Source organism: Botrytis byssoidea, assembly GCF_014898295.1.
Source record: "Botrytis byssoidea strain MUCL 94 chromosome Unknown BBYS_004, whole genome shotgun sequence".
Lineage (NCBI taxonomy): Eukaryota > Fungi > Ascomycota > Leotiomycetes > Helotiales > Sclerotiniaceae > Botrytis > Botrytis byssoidea.
In genome coordinates, this window is record NW_024065845.1 from 1,569,057 (window position 1) to 1,597,048 (window position 27,992).

At 43.9% G+C, this 27,992-nt stretch overlaps 9 protein-coding genes across 9 annotated transcripts; 6 read left to right on the plus strand and 3 right to left on the minus strand.

The window, feature by feature from the left end:
- Positions 1–225: 225 nt before the first annotated feature.
- Positions 226–1,596, plus strand: EAE97_002567 (uncharacterized protein; the record flags this gene model as incomplete). The annotated part of the gene is made up of 2 exons (XM_038873078.1): positions 226–507; positions 562–1,596. The coding sequence occupies 2 exons, from the start codon at positions 226–228 to the stop codon at positions 1,594–1,596; spliced, it is 1,317 nt and encodes a 438-aa protein (XP_038736284.1).
- A 440-nt stretch (positions 1,597–2,036) lies between these two features.
- Positions 2,037–4,209, plus strand: EAE97_002568 (uncharacterized protein). The gene is made up of 4 exons (XM_038873079.1): positions 2,037–2,153; positions 2,219–2,349; positions 2,412–3,213; positions 3,266–4,209. Exons 1-4 carry the CDS (start codon positions 2,091–2,093, stop codon positions 3,980–3,982), a joined length of 1,713 nt encoding a protein of 570 aa, XP_038736285.1. The 5' UTR covers positions 2,037–2,090; the 3' UTR covers positions 3,983–4,209.
- Positions 4,210–4,558: 349 nt separating this feature from the next.
- On the minus strand, positions 4,559–6,964 carry EAE97_002569 (uncharacterized protein; the record flags this gene model as incomplete). The annotated part of the gene is made up of 1 exon (XM_038873080.1): positions 4,559–6,964. The coding sequence occupies one exon, from the start codon at positions 6,962–6,964 to the stop codon at positions 4,559–4,561; it is 2,406 nt and encodes an 801-aa protein (XP_038736286.1).
- A 693-nt stretch (positions 6,965–7,657) lies between these two features.
- Positions 7,658–9,004, plus strand: EAE97_002570 (uncharacterized protein; the record flags this gene model as incomplete). Its single annotated transcript, XM_038873081.1, has 1 exon — positions 7,658–9,004. The coding sequence occupies one exon, from the start codon at positions 7,658–7,660 to the stop codon at positions 9,002–9,004; it is 1,347 nt and encodes a 448-aa protein (XP_038736287.1).
- Positions 9,005–9,691: 687 nt separating this feature from the next.
- EAE97_002571 (uncharacterized protein) lies at positions 9,692–10,615 on the minus strand (the record flags this gene model as incomplete). Its single annotated transcript, XM_038873082.1, has 4 exons — positions 9,692–9,708; positions 9,761–10,175; positions 10,231–10,318; positions 10,380–10,615. The coding sequence occupies 4 exons, from the start codon at positions 10,613–10,615 to the stop codon at positions 9,692–9,694; spliced, it is 756 nt and encodes a 251-aa protein (XP_038736288.1).
- Positions 10,616–15,847: 5,232 nt separating this feature from the next.
- On the plus strand, positions 15,848–16,522 carry EAE97_002572 (uncharacterized protein; the record flags this gene model as incomplete). Its single annotated transcript, XM_038873083.1, has 1 exon — positions 15,848–16,522. The coding sequence occupies one exon, from the start codon at positions 15,848–15,850 to the stop codon at positions 16,520–16,522; it is 675 nt and encodes a 224-aa protein (XP_038736289.1).
- A 2,533-nt stretch (positions 16,523–19,055) lies between these two features.
- On the minus strand, positions 19,056–21,723 carry EAE97_002573 (uncharacterized protein; the record flags this gene model as incomplete). Its single annotated transcript, XM_038873084.1, has 2 exons — positions 19,056–21,547; positions 21,639–21,723. 2 exons carry the CDS (start codon positions 21,721–21,723, stop codon positions 19,056–19,058), a joined length of 2,577 nt encoding a protein of 858 aa, XP_038736290.1.
- A 1,782-nt stretch (positions 21,724–23,505) lies between these two features.
- On the plus strand, positions 23,506–25,110 carry EAE97_002574 (uncharacterized protein; the record flags this gene model as incomplete). The annotated part of the gene is made up of 2 exons (XM_038873085.1): positions 23,506–23,766; positions 23,815–25,110. The coding sequence occupies 2 exons, from the start codon at positions 23,506–23,508 to the stop codon at positions 25,108–25,110; spliced, it is 1,557 nt and encodes a 518-aa protein (XP_038736291.1).
- Positions 25,111–25,667: 557 nt separating this feature from the next.
- On the plus strand, positions 25,668–27,842 carry EAE97_002575 (uncharacterized protein). The gene is made up of 3 exons (XM_038873086.1): positions 25,668–26,079; positions 26,134–26,960; positions 27,084–27,842. Exons 2-3 carry the CDS (start codon positions 26,199–26,201, stop codon positions 27,597–27,599), a joined length of 1,278 nt encoding a protein of 425 aa, XP_038736292.1. The 5' UTR covers positions 25,668–26,079; positions 26,134–26,198; the 3' UTR covers positions 27,600–27,842.
- The last annotated feature ends 150 nt before the right edge of the window (positions 27,843–27,992 follow it).

The following is a 27,992-nucleotide window of genomic DNA, read 5'->3' on the forward strand; positions in this document are numbered from 1 at the left end:
AAGACGATTCACTGAGCACGTACAAATTACAGGGAATTCTTACGTCGATTCAAATTGATTCGATTTTACTCACAATATATTGCTTTCAACGATACCTATCAGAGCTTCTCTTATTATTAGCATCTAGCTTTACGCGAAGTTTACGAAGAACGATACGACGGAATTTCGCGATTTACCTTTTGGACATTTTTTACTTTACAACGATAAATACACACACCACTTGAAATGGCGTCCAATTCAGAAGATGAAGTTATGAACAATATCTCCGATGTTGATGAGGAGGATGATCTATTTGGGGATGTTCCTGATGAGGAGCCAGAGACCGCACCACCGCCACCCCGGGTGTTGAGTGACGCAGAATTGGATTCGGGAGACGATGAGGGGCACGACGATAGAGTACCAGATAGGGACGATGAGGAAGAATTGCCGGTGGAAGATACTCGAAATGCGCGGATTCTCGAAGCTGATATATTCAGACACCCAGTTCCGAGACCTTCAGATGGAGAAGTAAATGCGCCTCATTCCAATCATCTTTTGTGTACATAGCTAATGCTTTCACAGTTCCATACATTTCGCCTTCCAAAGTTCTTTGGAATTGAGCCTCGAGAATACAATCCTGAGACTTTTGAAATCCCCGTCTCCGATCACCATGCCTCTACCCAATCCGCAAATTTCTCTGCCAGGAATGTTGCCGAATCAACGATCCGCTATCGCAAGTCGGATTCTGGCAAACTCGAAAGTAACACGAACATATACACATGGAGCGATGGAAGCACCACTCTAGCTATTGGCGACCAGCATTATGAATTACAGAGCAAACCTCTTGCGCCTGCTAAGGATAGCAAATACAACGAAGTCTTAGACTCACATAGTTACATGGCTTCACCTTCAGTTACATCTCAAATTCTTGTTGTCGTAGGACACATGACCAACGAGTACACAGTCAGGCCCAATAAGTCTATCGAAGATGATGCTCTGAGTAGGTTGAAGAAGAATCTTACTGCAGCTACTGGTCTAGAAGGAGGTGAAAAGAAACGCCTAAATATGATCGTCAAAAATGAAGATCCCGAACTTCAAAAGAAGCGAGCAGAAATGGCAGAAAAGGAACGTATGCGTGCTCAACGTCGCCGTGAGGCTCAGCTTGATAGAGCCAGTCAATCAACTGGACGTCGTGTGGGTGTGGGTGCAGGTCTTACTCTCGATGATTTAGATGGTCGCCCTGGACGTCGTGGACCACGTAAACCTGCTGGAGCTAAGCGTCCTCGTCGCAGACCAGAGTATGATTCGGACGACGACCTTCCTCGTGGTAGAAATCGTGAAGATGAGTACGACAAAGAGGATGACTTTTTGGCGTCTAGCGATGAGGAACTTGAGGAAGGTGGTGGAGACGACGATGAGGAAGAAGAGATACTTGATGAGAGTGATGAAGCTCCTAGACCCAAGAAACAAAAGACATCAAAACCTGCGGAAGATAGTGATGCAGACGCAGATGCCGAAGCTGATCTGGATGATGAGGATGTCGTTCAAGCTCCGCATGCAGAAGCTGGTGGAAACAGGAGAAAGCGTAACATTATTGAGGATGACGATGATGAATGAGCTCAACTTTAGAAGTTTAATAGTGGCCATAGATATTGCGTTCATATACCAGGCATTTCGAAAGGCATTTCCTGTGTTTTCCATAACATACCCGGCGTTTTTTTAACAGATTGTACAATAGCTAACTAAGCGTTTACTCCACAAGGATGAGGCATCAGCATACATGCATTTTATTAAAATATGTGTATGTTTTCAAAAGATTCTCGAATTACCAAGGGTTATATTACATGCAATAGCATTGTGACTGAAAGATTTATTTTACATGAATATTTTTATCCTCATGTGAAAGCTGTTGATACCTATCTAGTACTTAGTAATTCATATTCATATGGTGATGTTGCACAAAGAAGATAGGCCAAAGCTTTATCCCTGACAATCTGGGGAAATCATCACATGCTAATCCTCATTCTTCCTTCTTTCGTAAATAAATAAACTGTCAACCTCGTACAATCGAACATGTAGTTCAGGTCTGAGAGACTTTGATTACTGTCACAATGACGGGAATTCTATCGGGAATATGGAGTATGCTCTTGGAGGTTATGTACTTCTGGCAAAGAGTAAGGAGATTGATAGCTTGTTATAAAGATTGTAAACTGAGCAACGCTAATAATGGCACAAATAGAGGTTCATGCAATGGATGACTCGAAAGAAACCAGTACGACTTTGGTCAGATCTTTTGCAAGATGCTCATACATATGAGGAATGGGAAGAAGCTGCCTTTCAATTAGATGTTTTGTTGGGAAATGATTTATGGTCTGTTCACACCAAAACCCTCTTTACACGCGGTGAACAATAGCTAATAGGATTGCAATCAGGCGCCAGAATCCTACATCCAAGTACTACGATTATAGATTGATACACGAGCGATTGCAGTCGATCATAATAGCCCGCGAAGAAGGAGATATTCTACAACTGGTCAATCTGCTGAGATCTGGTCTTGTACGTAACCTGGGAAATATATCAGCTCCTCGACTTTTCAATCGTGCATTTGCAGGGACGAAACTCTTAATCGAAGATTACATTACACAAGTTGCGCAAGCGGTAGCAGATGTGACTCAATTGCCTACGACACCCGGCGCTGATGGGAACAATGGGGCGGTGATGGGCTTTAGCAGTCAGGCGAAGTTGGATCTTTTGCATGACACTCGGCAGGCTTTTGGAAGAAGTACATTGGTTTTACAGGGCGGAGCAATATTTGGGCTATGCCACTTGGGAGTTGTGAAAGCTTTGTTTAATAGGGGTTTATTACCCCGAATTGTAACGGGTACAGCAACGGGAGCGCTCATTGCAGCACTGGTGGGAATTCACACGGAAGATGAGCTGCCAAAATTTTTGAATGGGGAGAGCATTGATTTATCAGCTTTCGCGGGGAAAGAAAGAGGGCTCCAAGGTACGAGTGGGTGGTGGGATACATTGACGAGGAGGGTAAAAAGGTTTTACAGGGAAGGGTACTTTTTGGATGTGAAAGTACTAGAGGAATGTGTGCGGGCAAATGTAGGTAATTTAACATTTGAAGAGGCATATAATAAGACTAAGAGAGTCTTGAACATCACGGTGGCTACGAGTGGAAAGGGGGGAGTACCAAATCTACTTAACTATCTGACAGCACCCAACGTTGTACGTATACTCTCTTCATTCTCATATTCAAATACACTGCTAACCTAAGTAGTTAATCTGGTCTGCAGCCCTAGCATCTAATGCGTCAACTCCCTCTCTTTATGGATCCTCAGTAACCCTAAAATGCAAAGATCCTCTGACCGGCACCATAATTCCCTGGTCCGCTGCCGCAGATGCTACATTCCACCCCTGGACCCACGCTTCATATACTGACCGCGACTCACCCCTCTCTCGCATCGCCGAGCTCTTCAACGTAAACCACTTCATCGTCTCTCAGGCCCGTCCCTATCTTGTCCCCTTTCTACAATCTGACATGCACGGCCCCTCTCGTCTCTACACTCGCGGCGGACGTACCTCTTTAATTGGTGGCTTATTACGTCTCATAACCATGGAAATCCATCATCGACTACAACAACTCGATTCCTTGCAGCTTCTCCCTCTTTCTATTCGCAGGTTTCTGGTAGATGAACATATACCTGCCGCATCCGTAACACTTGTTCCAGTTCTGTCCGTAGGCGATTTCATCCGTCTTCTCGAGACACCTACTCAGGATAGTCTAGACTATTGGACATTGAGGGGAGAGAAAAGTGTATGGCCAGCTGTCGGAGCACTTAAAGTTAGATGTGCTGTGGAGACAGAGTTGGATAGAGGATATCAGATTGTGAGAAGGAGAAAGGCGGGAGGGTTACGGCGAAGGGGAAGTGTAGCTAATGACGGGCACAATGGTAAAAGGGAGAGGAGAGCTAGTAGTGCGGGGCCAAAGTGGTAATACTGTCCTCGTTTATGGGTCATTTTTATAACAAGATAAAATTAGTACAGGGTCATTCGCTGTACATGAGTTTTGCAACGGTTGGGTAGGATTAACGGGTTATTGGTACTGGTGCATGTCATGGGAATTTGGAAATTAGACTGGCTAGGAGCATGCTTTTAATTAATTGGCATACCATTCACATTTATGTTCATATTGAGGTTGAAGTCATTCTTCAACCTCTTTCATCTGATGCCTGATACATTTGAATAGTTTTTCGAGAAGTAAGTATGATCTCAAATTCAAATAAACGACTTTCGCTTGATTGTGTGTGTTGGTCTTCCTTTTTTTCTTCTTCTTCCACCAAGCTTTAAATACAAGATAACCCGTAAAAGCTAGTGATACGAGGAACGTAATTCGAAAAACGTCCTTTGGAGGGTGTCAGATTCTATTCTCCGAAGAAAACCAGAGAGGTGAGCAGGGATAAGTAGTATGAGAAAGATGAACAATGAATGGAAACTTTGGTATCTTGTATTTATATAATATCGCCTCTGGATGTGTTACATATCAGCACAACCTATACGCGCCCTCTGCCTCTCAATCCTCATCATCCGAGTCAGCAAACATATCCACTGCCCGCGGTCTTGCTCTTCTCGGCGGTGCAGACTCTTCAGTCTTGACTTTCGGGTCTGGTGCTGTCTCCATGGCAGGAGGAGGTTCATACGTTTCTCCTCCATCTTCTTGTACTTGCATAGGTTCTCCATCCAGATCGCCACCATCATCACTATCCGCCATTGGTTCACCGTCCACATCTTCCTCTTCCATTGGTACACCATCTACATCCTCCTCATCATCTTCTACCATCGGTTCACCATCCAAATCCCCTTCATCAGTTTCCTCTTTAACTTTCTCCTTTGGTGCCACCTCCACAGCTTTCCATTTGCTCTTTTCTTTGTTTTTCTCCTCCTTGCCCTTCTCCTCTAGCTCTTTCAATTCCTCAGCTGATAAAGGAGGTTCCCTGAACACCTTACCGAATTCGTCTTGGCTTTCCTGTGGGAACACACACCAACCCTCCCACAACCCCAACACATTTCCTACACTTCTCTTCCACTTCTCAGCCCTTAATCTCCCCCACTTCATTTTCCGCTCCATCCTTCCCAATCCCTCAAACGTCTTTTTCCTCCGCATTTCCTGCTCGAATAATTGTCGATAGCGCCATGCGTGTCGGACACCACTCGTAGAACTACTTGATAAAATATCAGATACAATGTATAACCCTATTAACGACGCAGAACTGGTGTCTTCCTCCCCGGCATTGTCGACTTTCTCATCACCACTGTTATCTCTCTCCTTGTCCTTTTTTCGGTCTGGATTTGCGGATGTGTAAGCAAAGGGCTTTTCGACATTAGATACAATTGCCGAAACAACTTCATCAGCTCCTCGACCTGCATGTGAGATGGCAAATGCAGTGACTCGAGCTACGTCTCCTTTTCGTAGTCTACCGGTACTAGTAGGTAAGCGTGATAGAAGGTGTGTGAGTTTAGCCTTCTCAAGAGGGTTCAAATATGCTTTTCCGTCCTCATTTAGTGTGTTAGGGTCGATTGGGGGACGTCTAGCACCTTCGTCGCCAGAGTCATCCTCATCGGAGGAGTTGTACTCAGAATCCGAAACAAATTCATCTAGACGGGTCGTATATTCGTAAGCCAAAGGTTGATCAGGTTGCTTCCAGGCCGAAGAGCCTTCAAATAGTGGAAGGTATTTTCCTTGCCCTCTTTTAGATTGCGAACCTGTCAACACCTCCCATAATCGCCATCGATACCAAACACCACCTGTACTTCGTGAGTCCCATAACCATGCCCATTTCTCTTCTCGTTGAACGGAAGCGCGTGACATCAAGAGTGCTTCGAACTCAGGTCCATGAGTGAGAAGTGATTCAATGGTTTTGTGAATGAGTTTTAATTCTTTAATATCCTGCGGTGGCTGGACTGGAACAAAAAGTGTGGATCGGCTTAATTGAGGTGTGTTGTTGTAAGACGTAGGGGGAGCAAAGCCCCCACGATGAGACGACCCTGAAAACCCTCCGCGAGCTGCTGGTGGATTGACTGGTTTGGCGCCGAAAGGTTGCGAGGCCGCCGCACTCCCTATGTTTGAAATTTGTGTAGAACTCGAAATCGCCGCTGATGACAAATGCCTATGCAAATTCAAATAATATCCAAATCCCAAGTATTTGTTTTGTAGTGAGTTGACCGTTGTGTCAATATCATTCGCAGGGGTGTCTTTAGCCAATGTGACAATCGCCGACATAGATTTTCTTTCCGTAAATGAGGTTGGCCCAGAAGGTGGTATGATTCTGACAGCATCGACTGTCAAGTTTGTAGGAAGTAAAGCTTTAATAACGGCAGGTGATGTACCAGGAGGTAGAGATGCAAGTCGCAAGGTGGGTTTGGCCACAGCTCTCTCCTCGTCTCTGCTGGTCGCCATACTGTCGTCGTCATGGTCGAATGTCTTGAGGACTTTTGATGCAGGCCCGTCATGATTGTAGTCGTCAAATGCAAATGGACCTTTGTCGTCTCTGCGCGAGGAGCTTTGTGCGAAGCCTTCGAATGTTCTTTTCTTTGGTAAAGTATTATTGCTCATACTCCCTGGTAAAGGTCCTAAGCTCCCCGGCCCACTACCCATCCCGAGTCCTCCTCGTGGCGCAAATCCTCCTCTACTATCCCCAAAACCCCCTCTTCCCATTCCACTACTGAATCCTCCTCTTCCAAAATGTCGATTTCCTCCCATGCCGCCCATTCCTCCAATGCCATCAGCCCCAGCTGCAGGCGCATCATCTTCATCATCGAAACTCTTCACAAAATCCTCATAGACAGCCTTCGTTTCTGCCTCCTCCCTCAACCTTTTAGCTTCTGCATCTGCTTTCTGCCTCTCGAATAACGATTTCTTGGAAGGAGCTTGAAGCTTATTCGAAACATCTGGAAACTCGATGATCTTTTTGGAACTCATTTTGCAGTACTACTTTCCAATTCCATATGCGACTATAATTGGCATCCCCTAGAGAATGAGAAATATGTGCACGAAAAGCGATGGTAATGGAAAAGGCGCGACACTTATTGCGACAAGGCTGCGAGTTTGTTTAATTGGTTAAAGCTTGACATGCGCCTTCCACTGACGCTTCCATACCTTAGTAAGCTTGTCTTAATTGCCGAAGATTATTGGTCTGCGCTGCTAACATCACTTCTCATCTCAATTATAATCAGCAACTAAACATCAAAATTCCGCGCAGAAAGGAATCATACTAATCTCCATAGTCAATATCGTTTCTCTCTTTGGACGTGAATCATCTCACCAAATCCGAAGTATGGATTCACAGTCACATACTCAACATGGAAACACCGTGCTGGTGGGCCGCGTTATTTTCTAGCTTCTTTTGTCATGTATCTTATGATTTGGTGCAGTTGCCAAATTTCTTCAAGGTTCTGGGGATCCTCTACCCCCACTATAAGTATTTGTCTCTGGGAGAAGTTATAGATTTTTCTCTTTGGATTTCCTTCTCATCGATCTATTTATCCAGATTTTCATAGTTTGGATATGTTCCCCAGAATTTAAGTGGCTTTTTCCTTATCATCCGTTCGTCATCACACACATTCCACCCTTTTACATTGTGCGAATCCTACTTTGCTTCACTACTCTTCCATCATGACAGCCTATACACCCCCTTCGTCGATTCTCATAATCGGCACAGGTGTGTTTTCTCTAAGCACCGCCCTCGCCCTTCTGAAGAGACCCGAATACAAAAACACAACCATAACTCTGCTCGATCGCTCTCCCTTTCCTGCTCCAGATGCCTCCTCCGTTGATTCCTCGCGCATTATCCGTGCAGACTACGGTGATCCCCTCTATGCCGAACTTGCGGACTCCGCCCAGAAACAATGGCGGCAGACAGGCGATGATGAACTTGGCGGCCAGGGTCGATACTCTGAAAGTGGTTTATGTTTAACCTGCGACACCTCATATGAGAACACCGGGCAAGGATATGTACGATCAAGCTTTTCAAATGTTCAACGGTTGATAAAACAAGCTGGAGACACAGACGGAGTCTTAGAATTGCCATCAGCAGAGGCTATACAGAAACTCTTCAATGTAGGGCCAGGGAGTGGAGAATGGGGATACATCAACCGACGATCAGGATGGGCTGATGCGGGAGCTTCCTTAGTCTGGCTACGAAAAGAGGTTGAAAAGCTTGCCGACGAACGTGTAAAATTTATCGTCTCGGAAGTCACATCGCTCATCTTCTCTCCCGATCAAAGCACGATTCTTGGAGCCAACACTGCATCTGGTACCCAATACTTTGCCGACCTCACGATTCTCGCAGCTGGGGCCTGGAGTGCCAAATTCCTCGATCTGCGCTCTCAGGTGCATTCTAGCGGACAGTGTTTGCTATACATTGATATCACAGATGAAGAACAGGAAAGATACAAAGACATCCCTGTGCTCCTAAACATGGCTACTGGTTACTTTATTCTTCCACCACGGAACAACATTTTAAAAATCGCACGCCACGCCCACGGATACTCAAACCCAACTATGATTCCCCATCCCCACCCCTCCTCCTCAGGCGAGATGATTAGCGTCTCTCTACCTCAAACAACTTACGACCACCCCGACAATTGCGTCCCTGTCTCTTTCCAAAAGGAAGCCGCAATAGCCCTCCACAGATTCCTCCCCGATCTTCCACCCCGTCCCTTCTCACACACAAGAGTGTGCTGGTACACTGATACACCCACCGGCGAATTCCTCATCACCTACTGCGATAAACCACAAAGTAGCGGCGGTCTTGGGCTTAAAGGTGTGTTTTTAGCAACCGGTGGTAGCGGACACGGATTCAAGTTTCTCCCAGTGCTTGGAGAGAAGATTGTGGATGTAATGGAGGGAAAGGATGAGGTGTGGGAAAAGAAGTGGGGTTGGAAGATTACGGAGGGGTGGGATGGCATGACGGACGATGGGAGCCGGGCGGGTCCAAGGGGGGAGAAACTTTGTAAGTAGGAGGGATTTGGGTGTGGTCTTTCTTGTCTATTGTGCTTGGATGAATAATCGCGGAATTAGATTTAAACGATACACAGCATGGTTTACTTTTGACGTAGAGTATAGTTAGATTGAGAGTGGTTAGATGGCGAAGAGTTAAATAGAGGATTATACAGAGGACCGGATGGAGACTGCACATATACAGAAGTCATAAAAACTGACTCGAACATGGTTGTCTACATGCATGCAGTGTAGTACATTCTACCAAACCTCCCTTCTCTTATAAAGGAAATTGTTGCTGTTACATTCGGAAAATCTGGAACTCTGTTCGGTCGGGTTGTATTTTGATTATATCACAATTATCACATAGCCATTGCACACAATGTGTATATAAAAACTAATGTTTTCTTTATTACTTGTTTTAAAATGTACCAACCAAGGCAATTTTGAATACTTGCTTTATCAGAATAGAAGTAGCAATTAATGACGGCATCGCAGGACCTGCGCACCAATGCCATCCGTCAAAGATGATGTTTCGCAGTCTATCAGGACTAGTAACGCGTAAACATGCTGAAAAGCACAAATGTATGAGTCCCTTCTTTGACTCTTTTCCCCCCTTTGATACGCCTACCATGCATGTGTTAATGTTCGTAAGATCGTGAAATAATGTTGTACAATGTAAAAAAGTGGTGGTACATCTGAACTGAATCAGACCTTCTTAAAATCTTTGGGCGATGTTAGCAGATGTTATACGTAGAGAGATTAGTAAATATTTACCTTGAAGCACGGGATAGATCATCTCGAAAGCTTGGTAAATTTCCTCACGAACTTTTGCTCCCGTCAAGACAATCTTGCCACTGACGAAAATCAAAAGAACGATCTTAGGCTTCATCATTCTGTAGATGAGACCAGGAAATAATTCAGGCTCGTAAGAGCTGAAATTCATGTGGCGCGAAGCAAGTCCTTCCAAGCGAATGGGGAACTTGATATCGCAGGAACCAACGATGTTCTGGATCTTGAAATCGGTGAACTTTGCGTTGAAACCAAGCTTTTGGATGATACGAGCGTATTTGCGGGACGCTAATTTCGAATCGTCTTCTGACTTTGCACCAGTAACAACCATCTTTCCCGAGGCAAAGATCAAAGCAGTAGTCTTGGGATCGCGAATACGCATAATAACCGCAGCGAAACGCTGGGCAGGTTAGCAAAACGAAATATTAGATAGCAAGCCTAGAATCAGTAGTCACCTTTGGATTATATTCCGCGTTTCTTGCATGTAGTGCGATGGTCTTCAAGTCAAGACGGCAGTCCAAGTTGACTGTGGCAACGATGTTTCTTTACATGCAAGATAAGCCTCATGAAAAATATAATGAGGCACAAGGGGTTATATACATACTGTAGCGTGGGAACAATTCCACTGACACCTTGGGTGGCAGCGGGGGTGGCAGCAGGAGTCGCAGGTGGAGAGGCCGCGACGGGAGCCGCAGGAGTGACCTGCTGCTTTCCAGCGACAGCCTCGTTAGTAGATGGTGGGGTGATATCAGCAGCGCCGCCAGGGAAGGACAGCGAGCCAGGTGCGATGAAGTTTTTAGCGTCAACGGCACTAGAAGGATGTGTCTGAATGGAATCCATGTTGACTTCGATGTTTGTTTTATTCAAAGAAGTGGTTGTGGAAGGTGAGCAGATCTATTTGTATGTAAAATGTTAGATCGCAATCGGCAAGCGATAAGAGTGAATATCTTTTTTTTTTTTTTTCAAGGATCGTGAAGGTCCAAGAGTAGATGGGGTACAGCAGACGTTCGAGATAGCGTATCTTGATTTGAAAGCGTAACTCGAAAGTCGCCGCCGATGAGGGAGGAAAGTAGAAAAGATTGGGGATAGAGAGATATGGCTATAAATTTTTGATTATAATCGCCGACGTAAATAAAAGCCGTACCGTTTGTGGGAGATAAACAAGTCAATGTCTCCCCTACAGTTGCTGCTCGACGAAGATGACTTTTTAATTGACTGGAAGATCTAAATGATGATCGAGAGTCGAAGTCCTAGCAATCACTGACTGATATGTATAATCAGTTATGTGAATCGCAAGCTCTGGTTTGAAGGAGTTCTTGTTGTTGTTGCGACAATGCGACAAGGTCCAAGGATCAAGGTGAGATGTGATATGTCGCAAGGTGAATCACGACAGTAAATCGAGGACGGCAAGGACGGATTTTATTATTAAAGGAATGTATGATACTTTGCACAATCAAGCGCAGTGTATTTTCGTGGGATTGGAGGAGGAGGAGAAAGTAAGGTTTACTAGAATATTCGAGTATATTCTAAGGTTGAGGTAACTTGAATGGATGGATGGAAAGGGTGGGATGTGGTTGTGGATGTGGTTGTGGTTGAAATCGTAAAATTGAATAAGATTACGAACAACCGAAATAAAGCGGGACCGGAGAGAAATTCAAAAAATCCATTTGAATGTGGCAGCAACGATTCTATTTATAAGAGATGAGAAGTGCCACACTGGTCTTTGTGATCTACCGTTCTACGAAGGAACCCATAATTAAATCCTTTATTTCACGCTCGGCGCGAGGAAAGTGCGACGTTATCGACCAATTAAAACTTGGCTTACAGCGATCTACCCTACTTGAATCTCTTGAAACCAACACCACCCAAATCTTTTCACTCAGGTAAATAGAAATAGGTAAGAAGAAAGAAAGAAAGAAAAAAAAAAAGGAGTCAAATCAATCGTCACGTTGGCAAGTTGCAACGCGTCCTTCCAACAGCTTCTGACACTTGAGAGGTCTCCTTTTTCTTTAACCCCCCATCTTCGTCGTCGTTGCATATAATATATAGTGTATATTATATATATATATATATATGCGGTAATCATTAGAGTCCATTTGTTGAGAGGACTTACCTAGTGGCACAGTTATCGTGACCATCGACTATGAAGGTGGAGGTGGAGGTGGAGGAGGATAGAGAAAGTGAAGGAAGAGGAAGAGCAAGAGCAAGAGCAAGAGCAAGAGCAAGAGCAAGAGCAAGAGCAAGAGCAAGAGCGAGAGCGAGAGAAAAAAGATGAACAACAAATAGCAAAAGTCATTACGGAAGCCGATTTCATAAAACCATGGCAAAGAGGCGAACAATCGGTTACTATCAATGACTATCAATGACCAATCAACGATCCAAGAATCAGATTTTCATTATTCCGCCATTCCGCCCTTTTGGTAGCGCCAGGGCTAGTGAATTTTAAATACAAATAGTGAAAAGAATCTTGGCGCTTGCTTTGCTTTGCTATGGATGCTTGTAAGTGTATAAAGGCTCTTGCTCTTGCTAAAGGCTCCTCCTGCTCTTGAGTGGTAGTCTTGACGGTTTGACGGTTTGACCCTTTGTTACCGGTATGTTACGAACTTACGAAACTTATTACGAGTAATCGCCATCCCATCGTTCCATTACCTACTAGGTACTGGTATCCGCTCTCTGTGCCCAATGATAAATGATGATCTGGCCTTTGCTTCCTTTTCTTTTGATCGTGAAATCGACCATTAATAGTACGTACATAGCTCCGATCAAAGTAGAACATCAATATTGATATTGATTCACTGAGCCTCTTCATGACATGAGAAGAATGTGATATATCATATATAAAGTATACAAATTATATAACTAGTGTATAGTATTTTACCTTTATATATTAATTAATTAATTACTTGCATAAGAATGTGCATCACGATCAATTCCAAGGTTGAGAACCTTGGAAGGCTGAGATGAATGATTAATTTATTTATCCCTTAATACGTGCATGCATAATTCATATGCATTGGCGCGGATAAATTGGATATCTTTCGGGGTTATCGTAGGTAGTACGGTAGTATGAGTCACAGGTAAAGTTGTACTGCAGCAAGAAGGAGGCGCAATGCTTTTCAGACATATCAAACACCAGCCTCGATTGTGTCACTCTGTTCTTAGGTAATCACGCCACAATCACATTCATGGATTCCTTTGTTTGTTTGTATGTGATGGTAGCTGGAGGTAATGGGGGAGGAAGCAAAGAAACCTTGGAAAGAGATGGTAGATGATAGATGGTAGATGGTAGATGGTAGACGGTAGGTAGAGAGCAATAGGAAATAAACAATCACAATCACAATCACCAAGAATTCATCACATCTACTAGGTAGTCAGCAAAGACTACAAGAACAAAACTTTCATCGCTTTTGCTTTATTGATTTCATCCCTTCCCGAGGTTCGATGAAGACGAGATATCCGTGCCTCGGATACAAACAATACGATACATACTCACGATACCTATTGATACCTATTGATACCTAGCAGCCTAGGTAGGTAGCGATATTGATATTGATATTGATATTGCTATTGCTATTGCTATTGATATTGATATTGACATTGACATTGACATTGACATTATCACAATTCACGCAACAGCCCACCCCCAAAAAGGGCATGGTCTCTTGTATGATCGCCGTAATAAATGAATTAAGTGAACGATGCAATTTTAAATCCGGCTTAAGCTTGCGCCAAGGGGGGAACGCACCCACACTTTTCCTTATCGAAAGGTTTAATTCTAGCGACCTAGGTATGTTAGGTATTATCTTAGCTATCTGCACGAGAAAATCTCCCCATGTCATGGCCGTCTGTCTGTACGGAGGACGTATGTGACATGATACACCTTCCCCCACGATTCCAATTGACCTTTCACTATCTCCCTAGTACTAGATAGTTGGGGGCCACAAATCACAAATGATGAGGAACATTGATATTCAATGGAAACCACACCAACAGACCATGATCATGTTCATGGTCATGAATAAATGAATATGCGCATCCTCATTTCGTCTCTACTACAATACAAAAAATATACACATACTCACATCATCATCATCATCATCATCATCATCATCATCATCATCCATCATCATCACAATCAAAACCGACGTCATCTCATCTCAACGAACCAAAGAATCTCCCAAACTCTATATCAGTCTATTACGGAGACAAGAAGTATCTAATTTAGATACCTAGCTTGCGATCATTACCGCTTCCTGACTGGATTGGCAGTGATGGGGCCCCCAGGTCGATGAATGCTACCTACTCTGTACCTATCGATCATCGATGAAATAAATGTGAAAGAAATATGAAATGTGAAATCATGACGCGACGCGACGCGACGTGACGTGACGTGACGTGAAGAGCGTTCTGCATCTAGAATCACCGATTCGCCGTTTCTACCTACCTCCCGATAGCTAGAATATGTATCAGCGTGTGAAAACGCATAGCTTCTTTCTACCGTGTACGATAATCTCCAATAGGTAGGTATATCAAGAGAACATAATACATAATATCTACAGGAGCATCGTATTAAAACATAGATAGCAAGCAGTAACATCTCCATTTAAGACTCTTCCCACATTCCGAATCACTCATACATACCGATTTGCGAATCGCAGAATAGGAGATGTTATGATATGTATTTATGTATATATGTAAATATTATGTGTTATATACATATGCATCGCATCTATCGTACAGTATCTTTCTTCATTCATCCAAACATCGAAAAAGTGCACAGGGCCGGATAGGTAGGTACCCAAAGCCTGGGCCAGCCTCGAGGTGACCGAGTAGCAAGCATCCTGGAAGAATTTAATGTGTCACTACACTACACTGCACTGCACTGCACCGCATTGCACCCACCCTTATTAGCATTCTTTACCGAGTGCGGATTGTCTACTGCAACACAACTTATCGTATTGTACTCGGAGACTAAGATCTTGTTTATGTATGTATGTATGTATGTATGTATGTATGTATGTATGTATGTATGTATGTACAACGATTTAATCTACAAAGCTTTTTTTTCTTTTTTTTTTTTTGGTATGTACGAGATGTTTAAATTGTGTTGTACGGGTTTGTGTGATAAGGTCTCGGTTGCTTGGTTTGTATCGTACGGTATGTTTTCACTCTATTTCATGTCATTTTTTTTTCTATCAGGGTTTTGGGATTGGGAAGAGTTTTGCTTCGTAATTTGCGTGTCTGTCGGTACGGGATAGGTGTTATGTGATATTGGGATCTCGGGGTATCGGTTGATTGTTTGAATTGGGGCAACGGGGTTTCTAATAGTAAAGGTAGGCTGGGGGATCAAGATGAGTTTGGTTGTTACGTGTCGGTTATTGCGATGTTGTTTTTGAGGTTTGGGTTGATGGGTTGGTGTGTTTGGAATGAGCTTGGATATTAAGATGAGGTTGAGTCTTGAGATAGTCTTGGATGTCGAGGTGGTCTTGAATCTGGAGATGGGTTTGAACGTGTTTTGCACATTGAAATTCCACCAGATGGTACGGTATGAGATCGCAGGTTCACAAAGGTAACTTTGCAATGGTCTTTAGTCAATACGGAATATCACCATGTGTTCTCTTGATAAGATCTACCTCTACCTCCAGACTCCAAGTGGAGATCATCTTGCGCAAACCATCCGTCAGCTAGGGTAGATATTTGAAGAGTCTCCTTCCTGTTTTGACATGATCTTTTCTCGACTTATTCATGAACGTTAGATGCGGGCAATTTGTATACACATTAGTAGTCTAAGGTTACCCTTGTAGTCACGAGGTTGGATTTCAGGTTGACAACGCGCACAGATCAACACAAAAATTAGGCTACAACCCAAATGCAGGTAATGAGAGAAGAGACTCCTCAAGAGTTTTGAGATGAAGTATAAATACCTAGATAGGTGAGTAGATATATGATAGGTATACTTTAAATTGTCCACTCCAGAGATTTGGGCATATCAAATATCGAATCGCTTAACATCTCAAGTTGACCACTCAATCAGGAGACACACGCATATACACTTGATAACGTAGCATCACAATGGATGCAGACTCAAGTCGCTCTACCGACACTAGCAAGAGTGCTGATCTAACAGATCACACTCTTACAAACTCTCAAGCTTCGGCCAAAATAGAACAGACTTCTACCTCTGATAGTACCAGTCACGGGAGTACTGAAGAACAGTCAATCCCCGTCAATCTTTCACCATCCTCAGTCGCACCTCCTAAAATCAAAAAGCGTATCGCTCCAACTCTGATTTCAAGCCCTCCAAATCAAGAAATTCCCACTCACAAGAGCCCATCAATCTCATTCACCTCTTCAGCACCCGCCAGCCCGTATGATCCCCAATCACGAGCCCGCCTATTGGAACTACGAAACGCATGGAACGAACGACGAATGGAAGAGGCCATACCGCCGAGCACAAATCAACCATCCCCTTCGAACCTAGCAAAACAATTCCAACGCATCGATCTTCAAAATAAGAGGAAAGATCCCAATGCGCCTCGACGAGGAATGTCCGCTTACATGTTCTTCGCCAACGATCATCGTGATAGAGTTCGCCAGGAGGATCCACAGCTCTCATTTGGACAACTTGGCATCATGTTGGGTGAGAAATGGAAGGCGTCGAGTATGGGGGAACGTAGAGTGTATGAGGAGATGGAGGCACGGGACTTGAGGAGATATGAAGAGGAAGTTGCTACATATCGTGGTTGAGAGTCTCCTCCATAGATCGATTATCATACGGTTATTTTCAATGTCCTGTATTTGCCAAGGCTCACCTTTGATTCCTTTATTTCTTACATGCATATCCTACGATGAACAATGGTCCCGTCTTTGGAAAATACCAAGTGTCGGCGGAGGTTGAAACTGGGAAGTAAGTTGATCCTCGCTCCACGCGATTTGCCCCAGTAACTAGATAGCTCTGAGACAATATTCCGTAGTGTATCACTTGAATAGGGGCTTTTGTGACTTGAGATCGATCTAGGATATTCAAAGATCTTCTTTTATCGAAAGTATCAGGAGAGTCTACCGAAACATGGGGGAGAAAACACGCACAGCGGCCATTCTTCTCAGCCCCTAAATATACACGGTCTGATCGACCCATGACAACCCTACAAGATCCACCACAGGCAGTACAAATAGTTGACTCGGGATCCCTCAAGTTTGTGTATTAAGCGAAAGGACTTTCTTCTATGAGATTGCACCCTTAATACTCTCTCTTTCTCTACCCGTCATACACGGGGAAAGGATCCCAAGATAAGATAATACTAACATTCTCGAGTACTGGTTTTGTGTTTTCATAGCATTGTCATTTCTCTCTTTAAAATTGCAGGAAGCAAAGTGGACGAGATGTGTAGTTTACTGGTAGAGGAGTTTTTTTTCTCCTTTTCTTTTTAGCGATGCCGGTGCCCATGGAATAGAGATCGGTGGTTTCGGATATATCATGTCAATTGAAAGGTTTGAAATACTTTAATGTGTTTTCTGCAATCTCAATATCTGGGAATTGTTCAGTTATATCGATGATGAAAATCAACCTAGATACCTACCTATCTAGGGTTTAATATTCATATTCATATTCATATTCACATTATAATAGCATCTAACCCCACTACATCTATAAACAAACAACCATACTCTAACAGCACAACAGTACCTACTCTTCATCATCATCGTCGTCGTCATTACCGTAGATTTTACTAGGTATCTAGGCAGATTACTCGAATTATCTCCTACCAACTGAATATAGTATTATTTCCATCTCGTGTGATAGGATGGAGGAAATAGGTACGTGTATACTTATTTTACGATGTGAGATTATGACTTGGATATCTGAATTCATATTCATATCTCATATTTCGGGGTCTCTTGTTTCTAGTCAATGGATATTTAGGTTCATATAGTTCCCTAATAATTATCTAATCTTTTTCATCCATCCATCACATCACATCACATCACATCACAAAGATACCGCGAAGTCCAAATCCCGTTCGCGGATCTCGTTTACTTACCTCATTCCTTTCATATCTACCTCCTCAACGATATCATTCCCTCTCTCCCACAACTAGTACTCCTCCTAAATCAATACATACGCGCGCAAGGATATTAGTACCCTAAAGTATCATTGGATTTTTTTCTCTCAATGTTCTGTAGATATCCAGCTATCTACCTACCTACCTAGGTATAGAATAAAACCTAATAAGTATCTTCAAGTTTCCACTCAATTTATTAATTCTATTTATCTATCCCATTATTCCATGCCATGCCATCCCACCCCACAACTCCAAAATCCATATCCCAACTACTATTCCATACAATACTCTTCCCCATCAATCTCTACGCTCAAGATATACCTACTTGATCTACCCCCCCCCCCCCCCAAATATCGACAATCCCGATATCCATGCTCCAGATACCTACCTACCTACCTACCTACCTAGTACAACAAACCCAAGAAAATCCAGCAAACTTCACTTCACTCTCCACTTTCCCAAATGCTACCACTACTGCTAAGAATTAAACCACCTTTTTAAATACATATTTCTATATACATTTTTAGCATCGTCAGTATCCGAATGGATAGCAAGAGTATCAGTCCTGTAATTCATGTTTTATATACACCATATACCTATCTACATATAGATCTATCTATCTACATAACATGAGCTTCAATATCAGCTCCCCAATCATAAATACTCGGCGGAATATTAATCGTAGTCTTATCATGCAGATGGTGAGAGTCAACCCCTTCTTGTCTTGCTCTGCTTTCGACCTGTCCTTTCACAATACGATATGTAACAAGCAATGAGTGAAATCACAAGCGCTGGTCGGAATTTTCTGGGCCTGCTGAAAAATAACTATAGCTTTAACAAAAAGTATCATCGTGCCACTTCACTTCTTTGCTTGATCGCTAGGCGCATGACTAGGCATGATGCTCAGAAATGATGAAGGTATAAGAGTCAAATGGAATAATTACACATAATCACATCACGCATCGAGAATTGCACACTGTCAAATTATCCTTCCCATTTCTCATTACTGCTATAACCCCAAAAGGAATGCATGTATGCACAAAAGAAAATGCTTGCTTGCTTGTTGTGTACCCAACGCGATCGCTCATGCTTGCAAAAGACATCCATCACTAATGAAATAAACACGACCGCCCAGCCCAATCCACCCAAGCCCTGCAGTGAAAAACGACAGACAAGAAATACAGATCCAGCTATATACACATCAGTCATTCGACCTTTCATTGCTTTAATTCTTTCTCCATGCACCCCGTGCAAAGTACAATTACCTCACCACCTTCACCCTTATTTCCTCTCTGACAAGGGAAAATCTGCCCATCATCGAATCCACCCGCGCAATGGCCACATCGGAAGCATTCGTCATGCCATTCGCCACCTAGTGCTTGTACGTATTGACCTAGAACGGCTTTCTTACATCTCTTACACTTTGGGGCTTTGCGTTCCGTGCGTTTGGTTTGGCATGAGAGACACCAGGCATATCCGTCTTTTTCTATATGCGTCATTCCTTGTTCGAAAGGATCTCCGCACTCGGCGCAGAAGAAATGACCATAGTGCCAGTGTTCCCCGAGTGCGACGGCATGTTCACCGATGATGGGGGTTTTACAATGTTTACAGCGAGGAGCATAGAGTTCGTGCCAGTCGAGATGACAATAGAATCGTAGCCTAGCATCTCCATCTTCGGCTTCTGTTTCACCTTCGGTATCAGGGATTGTCTCCCCATGTGCACGACGCTTTATACGATCGAGACGTGCTGCACGAGAAACGGCGGGCTCGGGGCTAATTTCGAGGTCTTGAAGAGCGGTGCCACATGTGAAACAGATAAAGCATTCCGGGTGGAAGCGTTCGGGTACACCACGAAGAGCTACCACTTTTCCTTCAATTGGTAATTGGCACTGATGGCAAGTTGCTGTGGCTCGACTACCTGCAGCGGGGGACCAGTGCCCTCGGGGAATCGGCGCGGGGGTTTGCCGTGGATTGGGACGTTTTGAGGCAGTTTTGGGATCTGGAAGCGGTCTTGCTTTGGATTGTGACGAACCAGGCTCCGAAATTGTAGGGATCTGAGGCACGGACTGAGATACTGGCTCGTTGATAGTTGGAATATTTATCGTTGGTACAGCCGGTGCTGACTTGGTTGGGCTTGATCCCGGTTCAATGATCGTTGGAACACTAGGAGCCGAAATGGAAATTTGAGGAGAATCAGGAAAATTTAAGGTAGGGACTGACGGTGTTGATTCTGAGACACTTATACTAGGAACTGGGACGCTCACTTGGGTCGGTGCACTAAAATCCTTGTTTGATGCGATAGGCGTCGGACCTGGTCGAGCAGGTAGGCTTTGCTTTTGGCTATTTGGCCGGCGATCGAACGGCGATCTTCTTCGCACTTCTGGCTTGTCATCAGCCTCTTGCGGCTTCCAGTTTTTGTCAAAGCTTACAATTGGACGGCCAGGTTTATCACTGACTGCAGTGGGCGTGGGGAGTTTGGGGCTGCGATCACTAAGACGCATGCTCGTCGCTTGACGTATATCATCACCTCTGATCTCAACACCATTCTTTTTGGGAATCTCTTCCTTCTCAGCATCTGGTTCATTTGCCGGTGGCATGTTTGCAGTATATGCAGGATTCCTTGATTGTGTTGGTGGATTTTTATATATCTCGGTTGTGGATAGCTTCTTGGTGATTTCAGGCGGGGTGCTATTGGATCGTGGAACATCCCCCGAAAACTGAACACGATTGAGGGGATTTCGAGGTTTGATTTGTAAAGCAGAGGCTGGGCGGCCATCCATGGGTCGACCACGATCGGAATCGTTAGTGCTTTCTTGCTGGGGTTCTTCCCAAATCTGTTCACCAGTAAAGCTGCCTTTGATTTCGCCGCTAATGTTCCTCTTGCCACCACCGCTCATCCTTCTTCCATTTTGTAGTCGGCTAATACTACCGTAAGTCTTCGTAGCTTGTTGAGCCATTGCATCTCGACCGGTATCTAGAGATCCACTTAACGTTGGTGCTGGAGTAACACTGTTCTTCAATGGGGAGGAAGGCCTTGAAGTTACGGGGTTTTTTGATCCTTCTTCATCGCTCACAATTGAGTCTTTTCTTGGAATTACATCTCTAGCAAGCTCCGTAGGCACAGCAGGGCTATTAATTCTTCCAACACTCTGAGTCCTTGCACGCGCATAACTGTTCTTTCTTAAATGGTCTTTGTATCGATACGGCGCATCAGGATTTTTGAACTTATCCCCAAACTGGTGCGTGTAGACCAACTCTGATGCTTCCTCTTGCGCAGCTTTATGGATCCGCACTTCGTCGTCGTGCTCTCCCTTTATATCCATATCCTCCATAGCCTCTCGCAGAGACGCTGCCTCCTCCTTTTCCATCCATCTTAAACCTCGTTCGATATATATAGCACTGGGCACAACTTCGGAGGGTTTGAGAGGAAGCTCTTGAGGTGGTGGTTGAACCAGTGATCGCCCTGCTCTAGAATTGACCGAAGAATACGATCCAACGGAATTTCGAGTTGGTCTGCGAGAGAATGAACTTCCGGGCCGCGGTTGAGGATCGACAGAAGCTGGGGTCTCTGGTGGGGCATTTGTCTGCGGGGTGATAACTGATGATACCGACGATATTGAGTTGGATTGTCGCCGTCTACTCGGAGGGGGAGGCCTTGCGCCACTCGGGCGAGCAACACGATTGTTTCTTAAATCTGCCAAGTAATCCGCTATCAACTGTCAGTAAGAAGCAAGGCCATTTCTCAGGGACTTGAGCTTTGCCGGTAGCTGCAAACAAAAGAGAAGAAAGATCGAGCTTACCAAATTGATCGTTTGACATATATGATGGCCCAGGAGGAGTGACATTATGGTCGGTTGGCTCTTTGGCTTTCCCTCTCAGTAACATTGCAAAAATCAGAAGTTGAAGAAAATTGGCTCAAAAAATTATAGTTTAGCAAAGAAGCTTTAAGTATCGATGGCAGTGTAGCGAGGATTTGTTGGCGGTGTGTTGCGTCAGAGTTTCTATCCAATGTGCAAGTTCCAAGTATCTGTGATAATGTTTGAGATATAATTCGAGGCGTGATTCGTGATTCGTGCGTATTGCTTGGGATATCGTAGATAGTGTGGTCGCAAAAAGGAGGAAGGGGATGATGATGATGATGATGATGATGAAATGATTGAGTGGAAAGTAAAAAGGAATACAATGTTTATCAACAAAAGAGACAGCAAAGAGAGACAAGCGATAACAATAATAACATATACTTTTTTTTGTAGGTCTTTGATGATTATAAAGTTGATAGTAACAGGAAGAAAATCAAGTGTATCACTTTGGATTCTTCAAACATTCCATGTTTTCTTATACAAATCACATAGTACAACCTACCTGTCTGTGGAGGTTGGTTCTATTGCTATCACGCCGGAAGTCAATAATTGGCTGAAGGCTAAAACAGTCGTCTCAGCAACAACCTTTTCTTGGATTTGAGCCTCCAAAATGTACCTAGGCATTAGATCAGATCTAAATTATGGAGAACATGATTTCCCAAATTCTAACCTTATAAGATACACTTTATGTGCTCGAATCCTTCTTTTCATCCTCATCCTCTTCCTCTTCCTCTTCATCTTGAGCTTTGGAACTTTCGATCGATTTCCTCGATTTCTTCGATTTCTTCGATTTCTTCTTTATGGATGCTATGGATGCTATGGATCCAATAAATGGAGACTTTTTTGGAAAACGCATTCGGCACAGCGAATACAACAGGGGGAGGGGAGGGGGGGCTGCTTAGTAATACCAGGGAGAGCGAATGGCTATGAAAGTGATAGATTATATAAGCGGGACAAGATACACCGCGAGACCGCATAGGTGAGTGATGTTACACCGCTTTTCTTTTACCGCCAATGTAATCAATCTGCCCGGTCAAACTGATCCTGGCTCGAGGTTGGCTGCCGAAGGCGGTATAATAATACAACTTATTCCATATACCCACGTGATACCTTCATACTGGTTGTTCCGCCAGCAACTTTCCATTTTCTCTTCTTGATCCTTTTTCTAGTGTCCCCTCTTCCTTCTGCCCAAAACATCATATCGTTGACCTGACATCCTCTCCATCTTCTCCATCTTTTCCATCTTGCTCTTCTTCATCTTCTTCCCCCTCCTCAATATTCCCAATGCATCCAATTCACCCAATATATACACACAGTCTTTACCATCATCATTTATAAAGAGATCAGTACATTCTGGCAGGTATCCACAGCTACATGGCCCAGCAAATTGATTGGTGGCGAATGCCATGGACGGGTGCTCGGCTTTAATTATTACTATTGAAGAAGGATTCTTAATTTCTTATTCCCGATTCTATACCCATACCCAAGTGAACATGCTAGGAAATACTGCGCACTCTGGGCTCTGTTAGCTTCGCGGGGAGATAAAGCTCAGGTAAGAAAAAGCATTTCGTGACTAAAACTTTTGCGCCCTTCACAATCATATTGATGCGCCGGTCCAGTAGGTAGGAGGGCCATTGCCTTCTTCAAATCCAGAGATTTCTTAACATTTCCTTTTGAACCTGTCTTCATGGATTTGCATCTTGAATCTGTACTTTTTTGCTTTCTTCGTGTATATCTTATCTACACTTTTTTCGATTAATTTCTTTCCTCCTATATCTATCTTCAAGGATACACCTTTCTATAGGAGATGAGTGTCATCAACAATGAGCGGTCAGGACGAGATGACAACAACGAAATAAACATTGCGAATGCGGTGGAGAATGTGGACAAAGATACAAGGGGCCCATCAGATAAGAATCTTCTGGCGGAAGATCGAGGGCATCGCACCGATGACCCAGAGAGGATTGCGGACTCGAACTCAGTGGATGTTCCTCCTGATGGCGGATACGGCTGGGTTTGTGTCGCATGTGTATTTCTGATCAACGGGCATACTTGGGGAGTCAACAGTGTCAGTGAGCAAGCTTTCCATGTTTTTCGTTGCTAATAAATCTATTAGTCTTATGGTGTTTTCCTTGCTCACTACCTTGCGAGTGATACTTTTCCTGGCGCAACTTCCCTTGAATATGCATTCGTCGGCGGCTTATCGATTTCTTTAGCCCTCCTCACCGCACCGGTAGCTACGAGCTGTACGCGCAAATTCGGAACACAAGTCACTCTAGCCATCGGTATTGTACTCGAAACAGCTGGGCTTCTTGGGGCTTCTTTTGCATACGAGATATGGCATCTATTCCTATCACAAGGTGTCGCTTTTGGGTTCGGTATGGGTTTCCTCTTCGTAGGTAGCGTTGGAGTAGTTCCACAATGGTTCTCGAAACGTCGATCTTTAGCCAACGGTATTGCAGCAGCTGGAAGTGGACTGGGAGGTTTGATATATTCCTTGGCGACAAATGCAATGATTCAATCCATTGGGCTCGGCTGGGCTTTTCGAGTATTGGCTATTTTGGCTTTTGCAGTAAACACCGTTTGTACAATTTTGGTCAGGGATCGAAACCATGCGGTTGGATCGGTCCAGAAAGCTTTCGACATACAACTGTTCAAGAAGCCTGAATTCTTCCTTTTGCTTGGATGGGGATTCTTCAGTATGCTCGCATACATTGTTCTTCTCTTCTCCTTACCTAATTACGCGAGGAGTATCGGCCTTTCAGCCAAGCAAGGTTCTGTGATTGGTGCTATTTTAAATCTTGGTCAAGGTCTTGGTCGGCCATTCGTAGGGGCATTTTCGGATGCAACTGGGCGAATTAATATGGCGGGCACTTGTACCTTCCTAGCAGGGCTTTTCTGTCTCGTTATTTGGATTTTCGCCAAATCATACGGAGTTCTCATATTTTTTGCTCTTGTTGTCGGAACTGTCTCGGGCACGTTTTGGGCCACTGTTGCCCCGGTGGGTGCAGAAGTAGTAGGTCTCAAAGTCCTTCCTTCCGCTCTATCTATTATTTGGTTAGTGCTTGTGATACCTTGCACTTTTTCTGAGCCAATTGGACTAAAGTTGAGAGCCTCATCTGGAGATATATACCTACACGCACAGGTCTATGCAGGATGTATGTATATTGGAGCTGCACTGTGTATGTGGGGCCTGAGGGCTTGGAAAATCAGGGAACTGGAAAGCTTAAGAGAAGGAGAAAGGGAGAAAGAACTAAGGGATGAGGACGAGGCAAGGAGGGAAAGAGAAAGGGAACAGGGTGAAGAGAAAGATTTTGAAGAGGGTGCCAATGTTCCGATGAGAAGGCAGATGACAAGAACAGAGAGTGTGAAGCGAGCCACAAAGGGGCTTTGGGTTTTACAGAGAGTTTAGAAAGATGCTATTGATACCCTAGTATATTCAAAACAGATGTCAGAACAGACATACATATAGGTATACTCACACACATAATTACATCAAGTTCAACATTAATTTCAATTCATTGTATACTACCAGTGTCGTATGCAACACAAGGAGAAATCATCACTGGGGTGATACCTAGCTTTGCTTTCTAGATCATGTTTGTATTTGCGGCAATCAAGATTTCGTTATATATACCTACCTATAAATGATCTCTAATGGCTTATGACATATGACGAATTCTGATGGAAAAGAACGGATAAAAATTTTATTGAGCAGTTTGTATCAAGGGGGTCATTATTGTAATTACAATGACCAAACGATCTCACAATCATGATCGCAATCACATGTAAATAATCAATGATTACCTAACTAATTCTGATTCAAGTCTAGTGCGGGAAACACACCTTCCTGATTGTTGCGATTATGCGGAATGTTCCTGGGCCTACATAATAAGCGGGATCTTTTTTCAGGGTCTTCCTAGAGAGCACGAGACCCTAATTGGAAAATAACAGGAAATTCACAATCCCCTCATTTTGAACTAATCTTCTCCTTATTCACCATTTTATTTTGACCCTTTCACTTGGAACACTGTCTACTTGTAATATAATACATATTTCAAAGGAACAGCAAGAGAATTCTTGAACCTCAATTGATTAACAATACGTTGATTTTCTCAAAACTACACGCACAAGACAATCGCACAAGACAATCGCAAGCAGCGCAAAAGTGTTCTTTGGGAGCACCCCTATTCCTCTTCCTTTAGCCACCGTGTATTGGTGATATTAATATATTATAGAGAGTTCGGCATACAATTCTACGATACCTGCCGAAATTCAGAGTCCATTTGTTCAACGCTGTTCTCTGTAGGTCAGTCGCGTACAAACGTTATTCACCCCCCAGGGCTTCATAGTCCTATCATCTAAGACAAATCCAATTCGAGTAGGTCCGTTTTGAATCCTATCATTTTGCAGATTATTAATAGATTTGAAACAGCATAAAGAGTCCGCATCGATTTGAATCCTTTCGCTTGTGGCCAGCTCCTTTCGAAAACAAACACCATGGCCACAATGTCAACGCCGAATGCTTCTTCGATTGGCAAGATCCGGTTTATCCCTCTCTCTTATAACTCCGCCGAGTCTCAAACATCAGCCCTACGCCTAATCCTGACCCTGCGCCCCGAATGGGAGCAAACTGATGGGCAAATCGAGTTCATACGATTTACGGATGGCATAACAAACACATTATTGAAGGTTATCAACAAGAGACCTGGGCTCACTACGGAAGAGATTGATAATGAGGCAGTTCTGCTGCGGGCATATGGCCAAGGGACCGATTTAATTATCGACCGAGAACGTGAGACTCAGAATCACGAGTTACTAACGCAATACAATTTAGCACCAGCATTACTTGCCCGATTTAAGAATGGAATGCTGTATCGATTCATTAGAGGAGCGGTCACTAGTCCAGCAGACCTCAGACAGCAAAGAATTTGGCGCGGAGTAGCTAGACGATTGGCAGAGTGGCATGCGGTTGTTCCTTGTCTGGCGACGAATCAGGAGGTTCAACCCACAGAAATAAATGGTAGTGAACAATTTGCTTTTCCAGCTGCATTAAGCAAGGTGGAGCCTGCTCTCCAATCTGCCATTGACAATACCGCTCCTGGGAAACCAGCCCCTAATGTCTGGACGGTGATGCAAAAATGGATATATGCACTTCCGGTGGGATCAGAGGTAGAAAAGACTCGACAGGCAACTTTGCAAAAGGAACTGACTCGCCTGGTTGCTGAGCTCAGCAACCGACCTGGCCTTGGTGAAAATAGTGTGAGTGACCTTCGTGAAACCCGATGCGATCATAATTGTCTCTGGATGCAAAGTAGTGCTAGCATAACGATGCAACTCCCGCTGTAACATCCTGCCGCCGAGAACCGTGCTGACATTTTCCAGCTCGTATTTGCCCACTGCGACCTTCTAAGTGGTAATGTTATCGTGCAACCCCAACCCACTGGCACTACTACCCCCGCTGCAGTAGAAACAGTCAGTTTCATCGATTACGAATATGCCACTCCTTCTCCAGCAGCTTTTGATATTGCCAATCATTTCGCGGAGTGGGGAGGGTTTGATTGCGAACATCAATATATGCCCACGCGCGCAGAAAGACTCGATTTCATTCGGGAATATATTCGAAATTACTTTGCTCAATTGAAGCAAACTTGCGACGAAGAAGCAGAGGTCCAGAAAATGTTTACCGAAGTAGATGTATTCAGGGCAGTTCCAGGGTTCTATTGGGGAATTTGGGCATTGATCCAGGCCACGATATCTCAAATCGATTTTGACTATGCTGCATACGCAGAAATCAGACTGGGAGAATACTGGGCCTGGAGGGGAGAGAATGATGGTAGTCGAGCGGCTTCTGGCAAGGAAATGTCCTTGAGAGAGCGAAGATGGGCGCAGGACGCATAACTATCCCCTAAAAATTGATGCACAGCATACATTTAGAATCTGTTTAGATCGACTTGTATATTTATGAGGCTTCAACGCCTAGCAGCGTAGCCCGGTAGGAACACTGGAGTCTTCAACGACAAAATTTTGAGATACCTAATGAAGTTAAAAAGTTTCAAAAGTACATAGCTTGATTTTTAGCATCAAAGAAAGGTTGATGATTTGCAATATAGACACTTTCAAGTAATTACCGTGCTGTCGCCGCATCCTTTTCACATTAAGGTTCACTGAAAAGACTGAGAGGAAATGTCAAAAGCAACATAGAAAAAACAAGCTTAAATTGATGGCTGGGTATCACGGGATAAGCCTGATGCTAAGGTGACATTCGGGATCGGCCAGTACCTAGGCTCAAGC

Excerpts from the sequence above, each read along its gene's own strand:
- EAE97_002568 (XM_038873079.1), top strand. The coding sequence starts at position 2,091 with ATGACGGGAATTCTATCGGGAATATGGAGTATGCTCTTGGAGGTTATG. Across the intron at positions 2,154-2,218 it reads TTATGTACTTCTGGCAAAGA|AGGTTCATGCAATGGATGAC; the intron begins GTAAGGAGATTG and ends TGGCACAAATAG. Across the intron at positions 3,214-3,265 it reads ATCTGACAGCACCCAACGTT|TTAATCTGGTCTGCAGCCCT; the intron begins GTACGTATACTC and ends TAACCTAAGTAG.
- EAE97_002575 (XM_038873086.1), top strand. The coding sequence starts at position 26,199 with ATGGCCACAATGTCAACGCCGAATGCTTCTTCGATTGGCAAGATCCGG. Across the intron at positions 26,961-27,083 it reads CTGGCCTTGGTGAAAATAGT|CTCGTATTTGCCCACTGCGA; the intron begins GTGAGTGACCTT and ends GACATTTTCCAG.